Consider the following 14490-nt stretch of genomic DNA (forward strand, 5'->3'; position numbering starts at 1 on the left):
TACTACGTCGGTGGTAAACAGGCAAACGGCCCGCCTGATGGTAAGCAGTCTCTGTAGCCTATGGACGCCTGTAACTCCATGCGCGCTGTGGACCCTAACACTTCGCAACCTCTCAATGTACTTAGTCATGTTTGTTTTAATAAACATTTTATTTACTTTTCTACCGTCCGTTACAATGGGCTACATGTACACGTGATAAAGCGGACGGATCTGACGATTAAAATTTAAAACAAAAGTACTTATTAGACCAAGCAATAAAAAGGTATAGAGGGAAATGCTTGGAACACTATTATGATATAACTTTATGATACGAAGTCAAAAATTGCGTTCCGAGCATTCCCCTCTATAACTTTATTTGAGCATTCATTTCCTGGCTTAATATATTTTCAGAAATATTGCTACACTTTCTTCGGAAATGTCATACAGAGTTTTTACACCGACTCTACCCACGCGCCTAGTATTCGAGATATTGGCTCTTGAAAATCTGTCATTTTGCAATTCTGGAAAAAGGCAAATTCCATAAAAATCTATGGGACATTTTCGCCTTCAAACATGATCAGGAATACAATGTTCAAATCTTTCGGGTTCCTCGTGAGCACCGCGAATATTATTAAAGGAAATTTAACGCAAAATTACAGACTTTCAAATTCGAATAACTCAAAAACTATACAAGATATCGGAAAACTTGACTGAATAAACCTGGTAGCAAATTTAATCAACTTTCAATTTGTATACATGTCGCTAGGACGCATAGTTTGCGAGATATAAGCGAAAAACCGAAAATTGGGACCTTCAAACCTCTTTTCCCTTCCAGCTCAAAGGCTATGGCGGGGACTTTACATATTGTGCACCTCCTAACTGATCCAATCAAAGTTACAAAGTTAAAAATTGTGTTCCAAGCATTTCCTTCTGTACCTTTTCGTTGGCTGACCTACTTTGTATGGGGCGTTTTAACTCGCGCTGTGCGCGCGACACATTTATTTTCGCAATTTGGATATTCTAGGGTATACAATAGATAGCAGGTATTTTAGAAACATTTGAATCGCATGGGAAGTACTTAGAGTAAATTGAAACCTGTCTTCCAAAAAACTCATGCATGTAATTAAGTAGGTAATTGTCAGAACCCCAATGGACATCCCAAGCAAAACGGAGTACGGGTATTTTTATCTTTGCAGCAATTCCCTCCTTCCTACCTTTCAACTCAATAACGGCTTAACCGAATATGTTCAAAATAGTTTTCGTTGAAAGCTTTTCACGTCTTTCAAAAGTTAAAGTTGCAAGGGCGGTTCCCAAAAAATTCAAAACCACTATTCTTTCTCAAAGATTTATCGAACGACACGACAGCGGGCCATAAAATAGAAGTAAAAAAAAATCTCTTTACGTGTAAAGTACAGCATCAAAAATAGCGCAACAGAATAGTTTAACAAAAAGAGATAAGTCTTAGCTGCAAGAAACATAACAAGGACAAAGCCGTATTTTAAACATGAAAACGCCGTATTTCATGAACTGCAGCTACGACTATTAGTACCTACTAACGATGACGAAGCAAAGCTGCCGAAAGACAGAAGAACATGGCGAAAATCAAAACTAAGGATTCCTAATCGACCACAAAACTATAAAAAAGAATCAACTTCTACATAGTTTTATCGCCTTCATCGGCAGGTCTATTTCGCAAAATGGCACTATTCAAGAGCAAATTTACGTGTCATTAAAAAAACTGAAATCGCTTTAATGAGTACCGAAGCCTATAAAATATGTGTCCCGTGACTAGAAAGATTCCAAAGTTTAACCACAAGCTTGTGGCAAATGATTCAAAAAGAGGAATCTTGAGCGTTACGAGCGGGACTGATTTTGTATCTTAGGATGGTATTCCACCTTTCCAATTCCTTGTTCCGATGTGTAGGTATTTGCGTCATCAGCAAGAAATTGGACAGATGGATATCATCGTTAGAAAACCAGTACCGGGAGCGCACTCTACCTACGTATTATTAGGCGGGTCCACACAGAGCGAACATACGCGCGAGGCGATGTCTTCGCGCACAAACCGGCTAATGTAGATAGATGTGCCTCGGCCGAGGCGGCACGCTCAGGCGAGGAAAAAGCGCGCGCGCCGCCTCGGCCGAGGCACGTCTATTCTGGCCGGTTTGTGCGCGAGGAAATTGCCTTGCACGTATATTCGCTCTGTGTGGACCCGCCTATTTATGTGTTAACAGTTATCAATTTAAGGCTACTCGTATTTTTATTTCTGAAAAAAATACAATGAAAAAAACATTGTTTTCAATATTTTAATATCTACAAGTATTTGGTTTAACCGTCTCAGAATCCAGTAGGTACGTACTTGTTTTAAAAGTTCATTGGTATTTTTCTAGTCATGCACCGAATATCTAGTTTGTAAAAATGCTTAAAAAATGTTCATTATATGATATCACTATCAGATCAGGCATCAGGCAGATGTTTCTCAACAAAATCCCTTATGAGATTAAGTCCCCGTTTATTGATTTGATGTCCCAGCCTCTCTAATACGTGGAACTGGATGGGAGCTCCAAGTGTTTTCAATTCGTTGAACGTAGTTTGGCCCCACTCCAGTGGCACCACGTCGTCGTTGTCACCGTGGCACTGTAGCAGAGGTGGTACTGAAATTAATAATCACAACTTTACTTTTTTATCTCCAGTGATTTCGAAATAGTAAGGCCGCAATTACGAGTAGACTATCATAAAAATTATCCTAGGGGTCCTATTTGACAGTAATCCTACAATTATGGTCATATACGTCAAAGGAGCATGGGCAGATTTGTATGGACAATGGCCCATGACCCAATAAGAATAAGCGATATACCATCGGAAAGGTTTTTTTAAATACTCCATTTTTTGTACGGCGAGACTTGTCAAACCTCTATATAAAAAAATATGACAAAAAATATATATACCTAAGAAAACGAATATAAAACTAAAATATTGTGTCATAAAATCATCGAAAATAGCAAAACCTTCATGATCTGCGACACAGGACCTTAGATTCGAAAAAACTATATAGTAGTATAAGTATATGATAGTCTAATTGCGGCCTGAATAACGACTTTACTATCGAAATACTAATAAAACAAATAAACTGATTACGCAATTCACACATTACGTATACTTTGCGGACATAAAGTGGCAAGACGCGTATTTTTTACATGTTAATGTGAATAACTGACGGTCTTTCCACCGCGAAATCCTCGAAAAACGAACATACCTACGTGAATTTGCATTACATCGCGCAAATTAGTTAGATAATTTGCCGATAGATGGCGATATGGGACCGTGCGAAGTACATGGTGGGGATAAGTAAAGCGATCCCAGCGCATATGGTGGTAAAAATTAGAACTAACTGCGGATAGCGTCCTTAACATTTCGTACAAGTTATATCGAAATGAAACTTTGATTTACGATTTCTCCTGAAATATTCATTTAAATTGTATGGTGTAAGTGACCATTGTAATCTGTATGAAATGCTTAATATAACTAACGTATTTAATTTGATAATTGTAAATAATGTATCCATTTAAATAGCTTTAGAAATGCCACATATAACGTGATCTTTTTCTAGAAGTTAATAATGGGTGTAAGTTATCCTTAAAGGATAGACATTTAACATCGCGGACGTTTTGTAGATCTATAAATGAGAAACAACCCCACCATACATTGTCTTGTTATAGCTCAAACGGATTAGGCAGCGTTTTCGATTAAAGCTCCTAGCCAGCGTGATTTTTTCCGACAACATCGTTATAGTTCAATTAATTTACACAAAACCTTAACAAGTTATATACCTTAGCCTTCCTCAAGAATCACTCTATTGATAAATGAAAATCGTATGTTTTGGAGTAGTTTTATAAGATGTAGTGAATTGATGTTTTCCCCTAGACTTGCGGACACTAGGTTGCGTGACAGTCGTGCACATAGCGAATATGTGCTTCTGCTCATAAGTCTCTCGCCTTTATACGAGATAATTCAAAGTACGTACGGAACCCTCGGTGCGCGAGTCAAACGAACTCGCACTAGACCGGTTTTTTTTCGCATAGCCCCCATCCACATCCACCAACCGTCCGATATGGATCTTCGTTCCAAAAATCATCACATTGTACACGAGCGCGCCAGATATTAGTAGATTCAGTCGCGGTCGCATCAGATATTCAAAGAGGATGTCAAGTCGGCCCTACAAATGCTCCCATTCAAAATACTGATGATTCGGAAATGATGCAAGCCTGTGAGAAATGTTTAAAGATGCAAACAAACCGCCATCTTGGAGTATTTCAAGAACGTGTCAGATTGTATGTCCCAGTTATAGTAAATCTAAATCTGACGATAATGTGGAGCTGCAGTATCCTTAGCAAGGTTAGCAAAACAATGTTTTGTTTTTTTTCCATTTTTAAGATTATTTCTGAAATTTATGTTAATCTGACGCGCTCGAATATCTCCAAAAATCCCCTTTTGGGCTCCCTTACCACAAATACGTAGGTAATAAAACAAAATATGGTCAAAAGAAAAAAATGTACTCACATGAAGTGCTGGATGCATTTTTTAGCTCTTGGTACACTACTGAGCCATTATTGAGGAAAGAGCTGAACACAAAGGCTCCGGCAATATTCCTGTCCCACCTATAAGCCGCATGGAATGACAGTGAGCCACCCATTGAAAATCCACCTGCAAAACAATACTGTTAATTTTTTATGAACGACTCAAAAGAATAATATACATCACAGCTCAACTTAGATATTATTTTATTTACCTCTGAAATGGAATTTTATGGTTCACACATTTTACAAATTTTCAACACAAATGAGAGTTTAATATTAAAAAAATTATAAACATACTTACCTATAATTATTCTGTTGCTAGGTATTCCTAATTTATTTTCACTTTGAATGAGATCCTTAACTTCTAACTCAATTCTAGATATTGAATCAAGTTTTTCAGGAGCATCAATAGATATATTAGCACGGTCGAACCAAACATTGCTCATGGCACCTCCATTGGGAGTGTAAGGTTGCAGTGGAGCCGTTGGGAACATCACCTTGATGTGTGGAAATGTAAAATTTCGTGCCATTATATTCACCCATTCCTTCATATTTCCACCTGTATCCCCTGCAAAATAAACCTAGTTAGTAATGTAAATAAATACCTTTTTTTTAATAGTCAATTAACAAAATAATTATAAGCAAGGTAAAGGAATGTGACAAGCACTGGTATGACTATAGATAGGGTCTACTATAACACCTCCAACTCAAGATGGGTCTATGGCTTGAAAAGCCACAAGCACAAAAGCAACATTTATTGCAAATCTAAAGAGGGTGGGTGCCATCCAATGAACAAACAATGGACCTTCGGTGTTTAAAGGGATGTGAGAGTCCCAACTCGCCAACCTAGGGTTTCGTACAAACTTTCAATTATCTCATCTGACAATAAACACGAAAGGCTTATAACCAGAAGTATACTAAGCATAAATATATTAATTAGCTAATTAATTTGTGTGACCTGTGTGTTTGTTTGTTTTTTGGGATAATTTTCAAGGTTCCGTACCCAACGGGTAAAACGTGACCCTATGACGAAGACTCCACGGTCCGTCTGTCTGCCTGTCTGTCTGTCACCAGGCTGTATCTCATGATCCATGATAGCTAGACAGTTGAAATTTTCACACATGATTTATTTCTGCTATATATTACTGCTATTTGCTGTTATAACAACAAATATTAAAAACAAAATAAAATGAATAGTAACAGTATCCCCAACACACACAACACAACAGTATACGTAATCAGTGCACCCTCAGTGAACTCTTTTAAAAACAGACTTGACAAACATTTTACAAATGGACCATAATTTTATATCCGCAACGCAGGCTTCGTCAGGTGAACACAAACTCATAATCAGCTACAGGCTTCGTCACAAGACAATACAACGGTAAAATCTGCAACAGGCTTCGTCAACTTACTCTAAAAGTATACATTTAAAAAACCCTACAAATAAAAAGCAGGCAGTGTGCCCAGCAGGCTGGCCGCATTTCCCCGTTGAATTGCGATGCTATTTCTTTGGGCAAAATACTGACCAGCTCTTTGGTCCCCCGTGGCAGCCACCAAACGCAACGCTAAACTCTTATAAAAACGCCGGGCGCTGGGCATCCATGACCCTAACGTTTCCACCGCAAAAGGCTCAAACACGTAGCCACTGCCAAGCGTACTGTATTAAAATGGACAAAACACAAGTGCAAACATTGATGTGCACGTATTAGCTATAAGCTGCCTGCATTCATGAATAATAAAGAATAATAATAAATTCAAGCGCTGGTGGCCCAGCGGTAAGAGCGGGCGACTTGCAATCCGGAGGTCGCGGGTTCAAATCTCGGCTCGTACCAATGAGTTTTTCGGAACATATGTTTTTTTTTATGATAGAGGAGGCAAACGAGCACACGGATCGCCTGATGGTAAGCGATTACCGCCGCCCATGGACACCTGCAACACCAGAGTGGTTGTGAGTGCGTTGCCGGCCTTTAAGATGGGAGTACGCTCTTTTCTTGAAGGTTTGAAGGTCCTATCGGTCCGGAAATACCGCAGGCGACAGTTCATTCCACGGTTTAGCTGTGCGAGGCAGAAAGTTCCTGGAGGAACGCACAGTTGAGGACTGCCAACATCTAAGTGGTGAGGATGGAAATGTTTTCGCGTAGGGCGATGGGGGAAAGAAGCGGCAGGGATTAATCCGAACGATTCCTCGGAACACTCCCCGTTATACATGCGATAGAAAATGCAGAGTGAGGCCACTCTACGCAGCGCCAAGGAGTCAAGCCGATCCGAAATACGCTGGCAGTCAACAATTCGAGTCGCTCTTCGTTAGATGCGATCCAGAGGGAGAAGCTGGTAATGGGGTGCCCCTGCCCATAAATGTGAACAGTGTGTTCCATGTACGAAATATCATTTGATATTTACCAGTCGCTTGAAGCTTTCGATGAAGGAAAACATCGTGATGAAACCTGACTAATCCCAACAAGGCCTAGTTTACCCTCTGGGTTGGGAGGTCAGATGGCAGTAGTTTTCGTAAAAACTAGTGCCTACACCAAATCTTGGGATTAGTTGTCAAGCGAACCCCAGGCTCCCATGAGCCGAGCAAAATGCCGGGACAACGCGAGGAAGAAGAAGAAGAATAATAAATACGAGTATATAGTATCTTTTTCACATTTTCCTTCAAAAATAATTTTTAGCATTGTTCATAACTATTCCTAGCTTAAGAAGTCCTCAAGATATTTAGCAATGTGACAAATAGACGGACAGAGTCGCACCATAAGGATTCCTTTTGTAACTTTTAGGTACGGAATCCTAGAAATCATTCAACCATTTTCTGCATTTGTATCAAAACTCTTGATAATTTCAGAGATATTTTTACCTATATTCTTAAATAATTTAAAAAATGGTTAGCTTAAATTAAAATAGATATGTATATTTTTTTAATCGTCCCACTAGTCACATGGTCCTCCATTAAATAAAATTTTGATGTCACACAGTATAGTTTGCAAAACATTATTTTTTATTTCTCTCATTTACCTCCCAAGGCTGTCAAGTTTAAAATTTATTAATTTATGTTACTCTACCATCTTTGGGTTACCAACTTATATAACATAGTGGCACTGATTACTCTTTTAAGAGATAGTGGGGTTCTCTATACAATTAAGAAAGATTTAGTAAAGTGTATCTGCAATCATCAACACTAGATTTCCAGTAATTAACACCCAGTTATCTACCGTTCTTTATCAGTTACAGAAACCCAGTTATTGACTAATAATTACCCATGATGAGCATCTGCCAGCTACCAGAATGATATGATCATGATAAGTGGCAGGACAAGACCAAAATTTTATGTGATCCATTTAGCGAGGCCCTCTGCTGACGCAAGAAATAACAAAGATTTTTATGTCGTGCCCGAGATATACTTATTTGAGGCGTGAGGTTCCCATGCCTAACTGTATTAAATAACATTGTCTGTTTATTAAGTATTCATTTATTGCCTACAGTACATGTTATATTAGAAACATTTGTGCTAAAGTGTATTAATTATACAAATACATGCACATTATAAGTATAATAGGGTCTGTGCGTAAAAGGGGACCAAAACATTCTTTGATTCTTCTCTTTCTGCACAGAGTTTTCAAACTTTCGTGTTCGGGCCATTTTATTTCAAGTTTTCCTAACCTTTTTTTTTAATTTTTTATGATTTTTATACTCAGAATCACAAGCTTTTTCAATCCTTATACGAGACAACTCAAAAATTTATTAATTTATTTGCCAACGTTACTAACTGACGTGCCCGCAATTGCCTCCTGTGTGATGTATGGCTGTGACAGACGGACAGACAGACACGATCCATCGCATCGCGGATCATCAATACAAACCAATCAAATCAAAGATAATCTAAGACCTTATTTATATGTCTAAGATATCAGCACAATCTCTTAACTATAGAAATAATAAAGATCATTTCATCACCCTCATCAATAAACAATTCTTACCAGATCCATGAAAAAATATTACTGTCGCCGTATGCTTGGGGCCTGTGGGTTTAGTCAAGTGCAAAGCACCAAGTCGAGACATTTTTATTCATTAATTCTAATGAACAGTTTTATACAACTTTGAGCAAACTGACAATTATAATACAATGTAGTAAATAGTTATAATTTAAGGCTTTATCGTTACGGATTATATTCTAACCTCGAAGAATTTCATTAGCATTTGACGTTTGAACTTGACACTGACAGATAATATGCGGTCATGGGGCACGTTCTGCTATTACCCTGCTATAGGGAGCGTGCATGAACTGTAGGAGGCAGCACAGGAGCCGTCAGATTTTTGGCGCGAGGCGTAAATGTGATGTTTTTTGTTCCGATGTAGCCCACAAGATGGCAGAACCTACTATGCACAAGAAAACACGTGACGTGTAAATTTACATGTTTATTGTTCCGATTCAGGCCAAAAGATGGCAGACCCTCCAACGCGCACGGTCCCTATTGCTATGTATCAACGAGAAGGCCTCCTTCCGCCTACATGACTGCATCCCTCGTCAACATCTCGTCACCAACAAAGAGCATATAATCACTACGTTCTATAAATATTTATGTACATAGGCAAATTATGTTAACCCATAACAAAATTGACTTTAAAAAGCTTGAATAAATAAGTAAGTAGGATTCTAAACCTCTCCCCCTAATTGGAGGAACTATAGCCGGTCTAACACGCCGTGTGGTGCCGGCGTTAGAATAGCACCACCCCATCTCGTCCCGTGGGTGTCGTAAAAGGCGACTAAGGGAAAACCGGCGGACGGGCAGCAGCGTCTGTTGAGTGGCTTTATCTATCTATCTCTACTGCGGTCCCTCCAACCACAACCAATTACAAGAAATTAAAAAACAACTATTCTCTATCCAACAAACAAATCAAACCAAACATTACAAACCAACCAAACCAAACTAAAACTCACATTCATTATAACAACTTTCACCATCAAAAATCAAAAATAAATCGCAACATCTAACTTAACCAAACAAATATCAACCAGGAACCATGGTCGCCCGTAACCAATGCGGGGACCATGGTTCTATCAAAGCTAGAACACATCAACAACGCCGGGTCTTTAAAAATGAGCATCACCATTGTTCTGTCTGATGGTGATGCCGGACCCGGCATCGCATAAATCACGAAAACCCTTCGTAAACGTCACCGCGGACACAGGGTCGCCCGTATCATTAGCGAGGGCCCTGTGTCTACAATCGACACTTATAAACCTTACAAAAAAAAAAAAAAAAAGCCGGTCTAACAAGTTTGTCAGTATAAGTTCTTGGCAAAAATTTCATTTTTGGTACAAGCTTTTATCGCTGACTGTACTTTTTTTTCCACAGGCAACTAATACTCATTGAGACAATTCTAAAAACCCCAAACACAATTAGGTTGCGTTGTTTTATCACATAGTTCCTATGGCTACCTCCTGTCTCCATTATCAGATCAGCTTGATAATACCATAATATTGCATTGTCATCCGACTTACATATGTATGCAAAATTTTCAGCTTAATCGGAAACCGGGAAGTGGGTCAAATTTTACTTGCAAGATTCCAGGACATACATACAAAGCAAGCAACAAAGATATAACACGTGAAGTAAACAGAAGCTTGTAAAAAGGCGCGAATTTGAAATTTTCAATTTTTTTCTGCTAACGGAAATGGCTTGATAGACTCTATAATTATTAATCTGTATAGGAACGGGGTAAAGGCCCGTGCACACCGGTTGCGTATACGCAGACATGCACGTGCACCTCGGGTGTTGCTCAAGTGTTGTTTATGTCGATGAAGTTAAAAAATCATACATATTACCTACTTACTGTAATCACTAACATTAAAAAATGATTAAAATAACAATGTAGTTTTTTTTAATTTCGGTTACGTTTTAAGGACACTAAGGCACTTTGAAAATTTGAACCCTTCTCACATTTTTTTTTAATTTTTCAAGTTTTTTTCTTTGTGGGACGAAGAATAACTGTGTATTCATGTGCATTTTAACATTATTAACATAAAAAAAAACACCTAATACAATAATATTCTTGTTTTAGGCGTTCAAATATTGATTTATAGCGGTAAGTACTAATTTCATAAAAAAATAAATAAAAAACCGCGCAAGTGCGAGTAGGATTCGCCCAACGAGGGAACTCACATACAAATTTAACGTATTTCTTTTATTTGATTTTTTTACAAATTTATAGTTTTTTTATGATAGAGGAGGCAAACGAGCAGACGGATCACCTGATGGTAAGCGATCACCGCCGCCCATGGACACCTGCAGCACCAGAGGGGTTGTCAGTGCGTTGCCGGCCTTTAAGATGGGAGTACGCTCTTTTCTTGAAGGTTTCAAGGTCGTATCGGTCCGCAAATTCCGCAGGCGACGGTTTATTCCACAGTTTTCAGATATTTCCCTGTACTTGTATATAGTGTAAGACGATATTACTTGCCAAATTAGTAACCGATCGTTGTTGGTCAACGGGAAGTATTACCTACCCAATAAATTTTGTTTCCCATGAGAATGTCGAAATATACGCTTTTTGCAGCATAAACGGCCGTATCCTTTTTTAAAGTTAACTTAAAAGTGACTGTGGAGCTGAGTATATGATTTTAATTTGAACTCGATACCTCCACTCGCTTCTGAGATAAAGGGTCTTAACAGACAGACGGACGGACGAGCGGACAGACCAATAACAAAGTGATCCTATAACTCCTATTGTATTCTTTGTCGTATAATGGTTTCGTTTTTTTCCTTTTGAGGTAGGTACTTGGTAGGTACTCTAAAAAGATGATTTTCTACGAGGGATCATAAATTTTAAACTGCGGTTGCGATCTTTAAAACGTAACAAAAAATTCTGAAATGAAACTACGTTCTTTGTAGGGTTCCGTACCCAAAGGGTAATACGGGACCCTATTGCTAAGACTCCGCTGTCCGTCTGTCTGTCTGTCCATCTGTCACCAGGCTGTATCTCATGAACCATGATACTCATGAATCATGATAGTGACAGTTGAAAATTTCACAGAAAAAGTAAGGAACCCTCGGTGGGCAAGTCCGACTCACACTTGTCCGGTTTTATTACATGGCAGATTAAGGGGGTGAGACATACTTTACCCTTTGGGTGAGACGTAGAAAATTTTAATTTTGACAAAATATACAACATCCTAACGTAACGCTAACGTGACAAGTGAGTATTGTTTGCGCTGTAGATTTTTATACTAAAAAAAACCGTATGTGTTTATTTTATATCCTATTTAATTTTATGAAAGATTGAAAAGTATTTTTAAACAAACTCATGTGTCTTTTGGGGAAACAGGTATATCGATTGAAATCTCGCGAGATCTCACCAGGGTAGGCGGCGGATCAAAAAACCGCCTAAATGTGAGACGGAAATAATGGATAACTCCTATCTTAAGAGCCCTTAATCCTTGGAGCGTTCTCCGATTTCACGAAATAACGCTCGATAGATGGCGTTGGCGCTCGGTACGCGAGCGCCGGCAACGCGACGCGCGTTTCAATGCAGACTAGAATAATCTTGATAGTTTTCAATATAATTTCAAGCAACATTAATTTTAGTGTCATATGATATCATATGGGCACTCTTTATTGTATATGCACAGTAGTTTTTTTTTTATGTAAACTACTACTAAGTGTACAGACTACAGAGTGTACTATAACCCTTGCTCTTTATTCTGTCTCTTTCACACCAATGGAAAATGAAGAAGTTACTAAATGACTGCAGGTATAAATAAAGTATATTAGTGCGATAGAGAGACAGATAGTGTTTCGTTGTCGTATCGTAAACAATTGGCATGTTGGCCACACACTTGCTTAGTGCCTAGCCAAAATACCAATCGTTTGCGTATATTAGTGCGATAGAGAGAGAGTAGTGTTTCGTTGTCGTATCGTAAACGATTGGCATGTTGGCTACGCACCCATGATACCTAGCCAAGAAGCCAATCTATTGCGCATATTAGTGCGATAGAGAGACAGATAGTGTTTCCTTGTCGTATCGTAAACGTTTGGCATGTTGGCTACGCACCCATGCTGCCCAGCCAAGATGCCAATCGTTTGTGCATATTAGTACGAGAGAGAGACAGATAGTGTTTCGTTGTCGTATCGATTGGCATGGTGGCTACGCACCCATGCTCCGTAGTCAAGATGCCAATCGTTTGCGCACATTAGTGCTATAGAGTTTCAGTGTTATTTGAAATCACGTTAGGGTTTGTATTATTATTTTTGACCCGAATGAAGTCCATCCAGGTTCTTATGATGGAGTCAGGAGTTGGTCACCAGAACTCCTAATCTACTCATTATAATTCCATCGTGCTTGGGCTCAAAAGATTTGCCCTGACGAACACCATCGATCTAGATGAGGTCCAGGGTCTCATGACGGAGTCAGGAGTTGGTCACCAGAACTCCCCAGAACTCCTAATCTACTCATCATAACTCCATCGAGTTTGGGCTCAATAGATTTACCTTGATGAGCACCATCAATCTAGATGAAGTCCAGGGTCTCATGATGGAGTCAGGAGTAGGTCACTAGAACTCCTAATCTACTCATTATAATTCCATCGTATTCGAGCTCAATAGATTTGCCCTGACGAGTACCATCGATCTAAATGAAGTCCAGGGTCTCATGATGGAGTCAGGAGTTGGTCACCAGAACTCCTAATCTACTCATTATAATTCCATCGTGTTTGGGCTCAAAAGATTTGCCCTGACGAGTACCATCTATCTAGATGAAGTCCAGGGTCTCATGATGGAGTCAGGAGTTAGTCACCATAATTCCTAATCTACTCATCATAACTCCATCGTGTTTGGGCTCAATAGATTTGCCCTCACGAGCACCATCAATCTAGATGATGTTCAGGGTCTCATGATGGAGTCAGGAGTTGGTCACTAGAACTCCTAATCTACTCATTATAATTCCATCGTGTTTGGGCTCAAAAGATTTGCCCTGACGAGTACCATCGATCTAGATGAAGTCCAGGGTCTCATGATGGAGTCAGGAGTTGGTCACCATAATTCCTAATCTACTCATCATAACTCCATCGTGTTTGGGCTCAATAGATTTGCCCTCACGAGCACCATCAATCTAGATGATGTTCAGGGTCTCATGATGGAGTCAGGAGTTGGTCACTAGAACTCCTAATCTACTCATTATAATTTCATCGTGTTTGGGCTCAAAAGATTTGCCCTGACGAGTACCATCGATCTAGATGAAGTCCAGGGTCTCATGATGGAGTCAGGAGTTGGTCACCAGAACTCGTAATCTATTTATCATAACTCCATCGTGTTTGGGCTCAATAGATTTACTCCGACAAGCACCATCAAATTACCATTATGATGAATAGATTAGGAGTTCTGGTGACCAACTACTGAGTCCATCATGAGACCCTCGACTTAATCTAGATCGATGGTACTCGTCAGGGCAAATCTTTTGAGCCCAAACACGATGGAGTTATGATGAATAGACTAGGAGTTCTGGTGATCAACTCCTGAGTCCATCATGAGACCCTGGACCTGATCTAGATTGATGGTGCTCGTCAGGGCAACTCTATTGAGCCCATACACGATGGAGTTATGATGAGTAGATTAGGAGTTCTGGTGACCAACTCCTGACTCCATCATGAGACCCTGGACCTCATCTAGATCGATGGTGCTCGTCAGGGCAAATCTTTTGAGCCCAAACACGTTGGAATTATAATGAGTAGATTAGGAGTTCTAGTGACCAACTCCTGACTCCATCATGAGACCCTGGACTTTATCTAGATTGATGATGCTCGTCAGGGCAAATCTATTGAGCCCGAACACGATGAGGTTATGATGAGTAGATTAGGAGTTCTGGTGACCAACTCCTGACTCCATCATGAGACCCTGGGCCTCATCTAGATCGATGGTGTTCATCAGGGCAAATCTATTGA

At 39.4% G+C, this 14490-nt stretch overlaps 1 protein-coding gene across 2 annotated transcripts; it reads right to left on the reverse strand.

Annotated features, from left to right (window-relative positions):
- Nucleotides 1-2271: 2271 nt before the first annotated feature.
- On the reverse strand, nt 2272-9836 carry LOC133516557 (lysophospholipase-like protein 1). 2 transcript variants are annotated; one of them, XM_061849558.1, is made up of 4 exons: nt 8733-9836; nt 4858-5124; nt 4540-4683; nt 2272-2633 (listed from the first exon to the last, which is right to left on the reverse strand). In XM_061849558.1, the coding sequence occupies exons 2-4, from the start codon at nt 5105-5107 to the stop codon at nt 2437-2439; spliced, it is 591 nt and encodes a 196-aa protein (XP_061705542.1). In that variant the 5' UTR covers nt 5108-5124; nt 8733-9836; the 3' UTR covers nt 2272-2436. The 2 variants fall into 2 exon arrangements, with proteins under 2 accessions (XP_061705542.1, XP_061705534.1); XM_061849550.1 differs by having other exon boundaries at nt 8534-8778.
- Nucleotides 9837-14490: the final 4654 nt, after the last annotated feature.

This window comes from Cydia pomonella, chromosome 1, assembly GCF_033807575.1.
Source record: "Cydia pomonella isolate Wapato2018A chromosome 1, ilCydPomo1, whole genome shotgun sequence".
In the NCBI taxonomy this organism is placed as follows: Eukaryota; Metazoa; Arthropoda; class Insecta; order Lepidoptera; family Tortricidae; genus Cydia; species Cydia pomonella.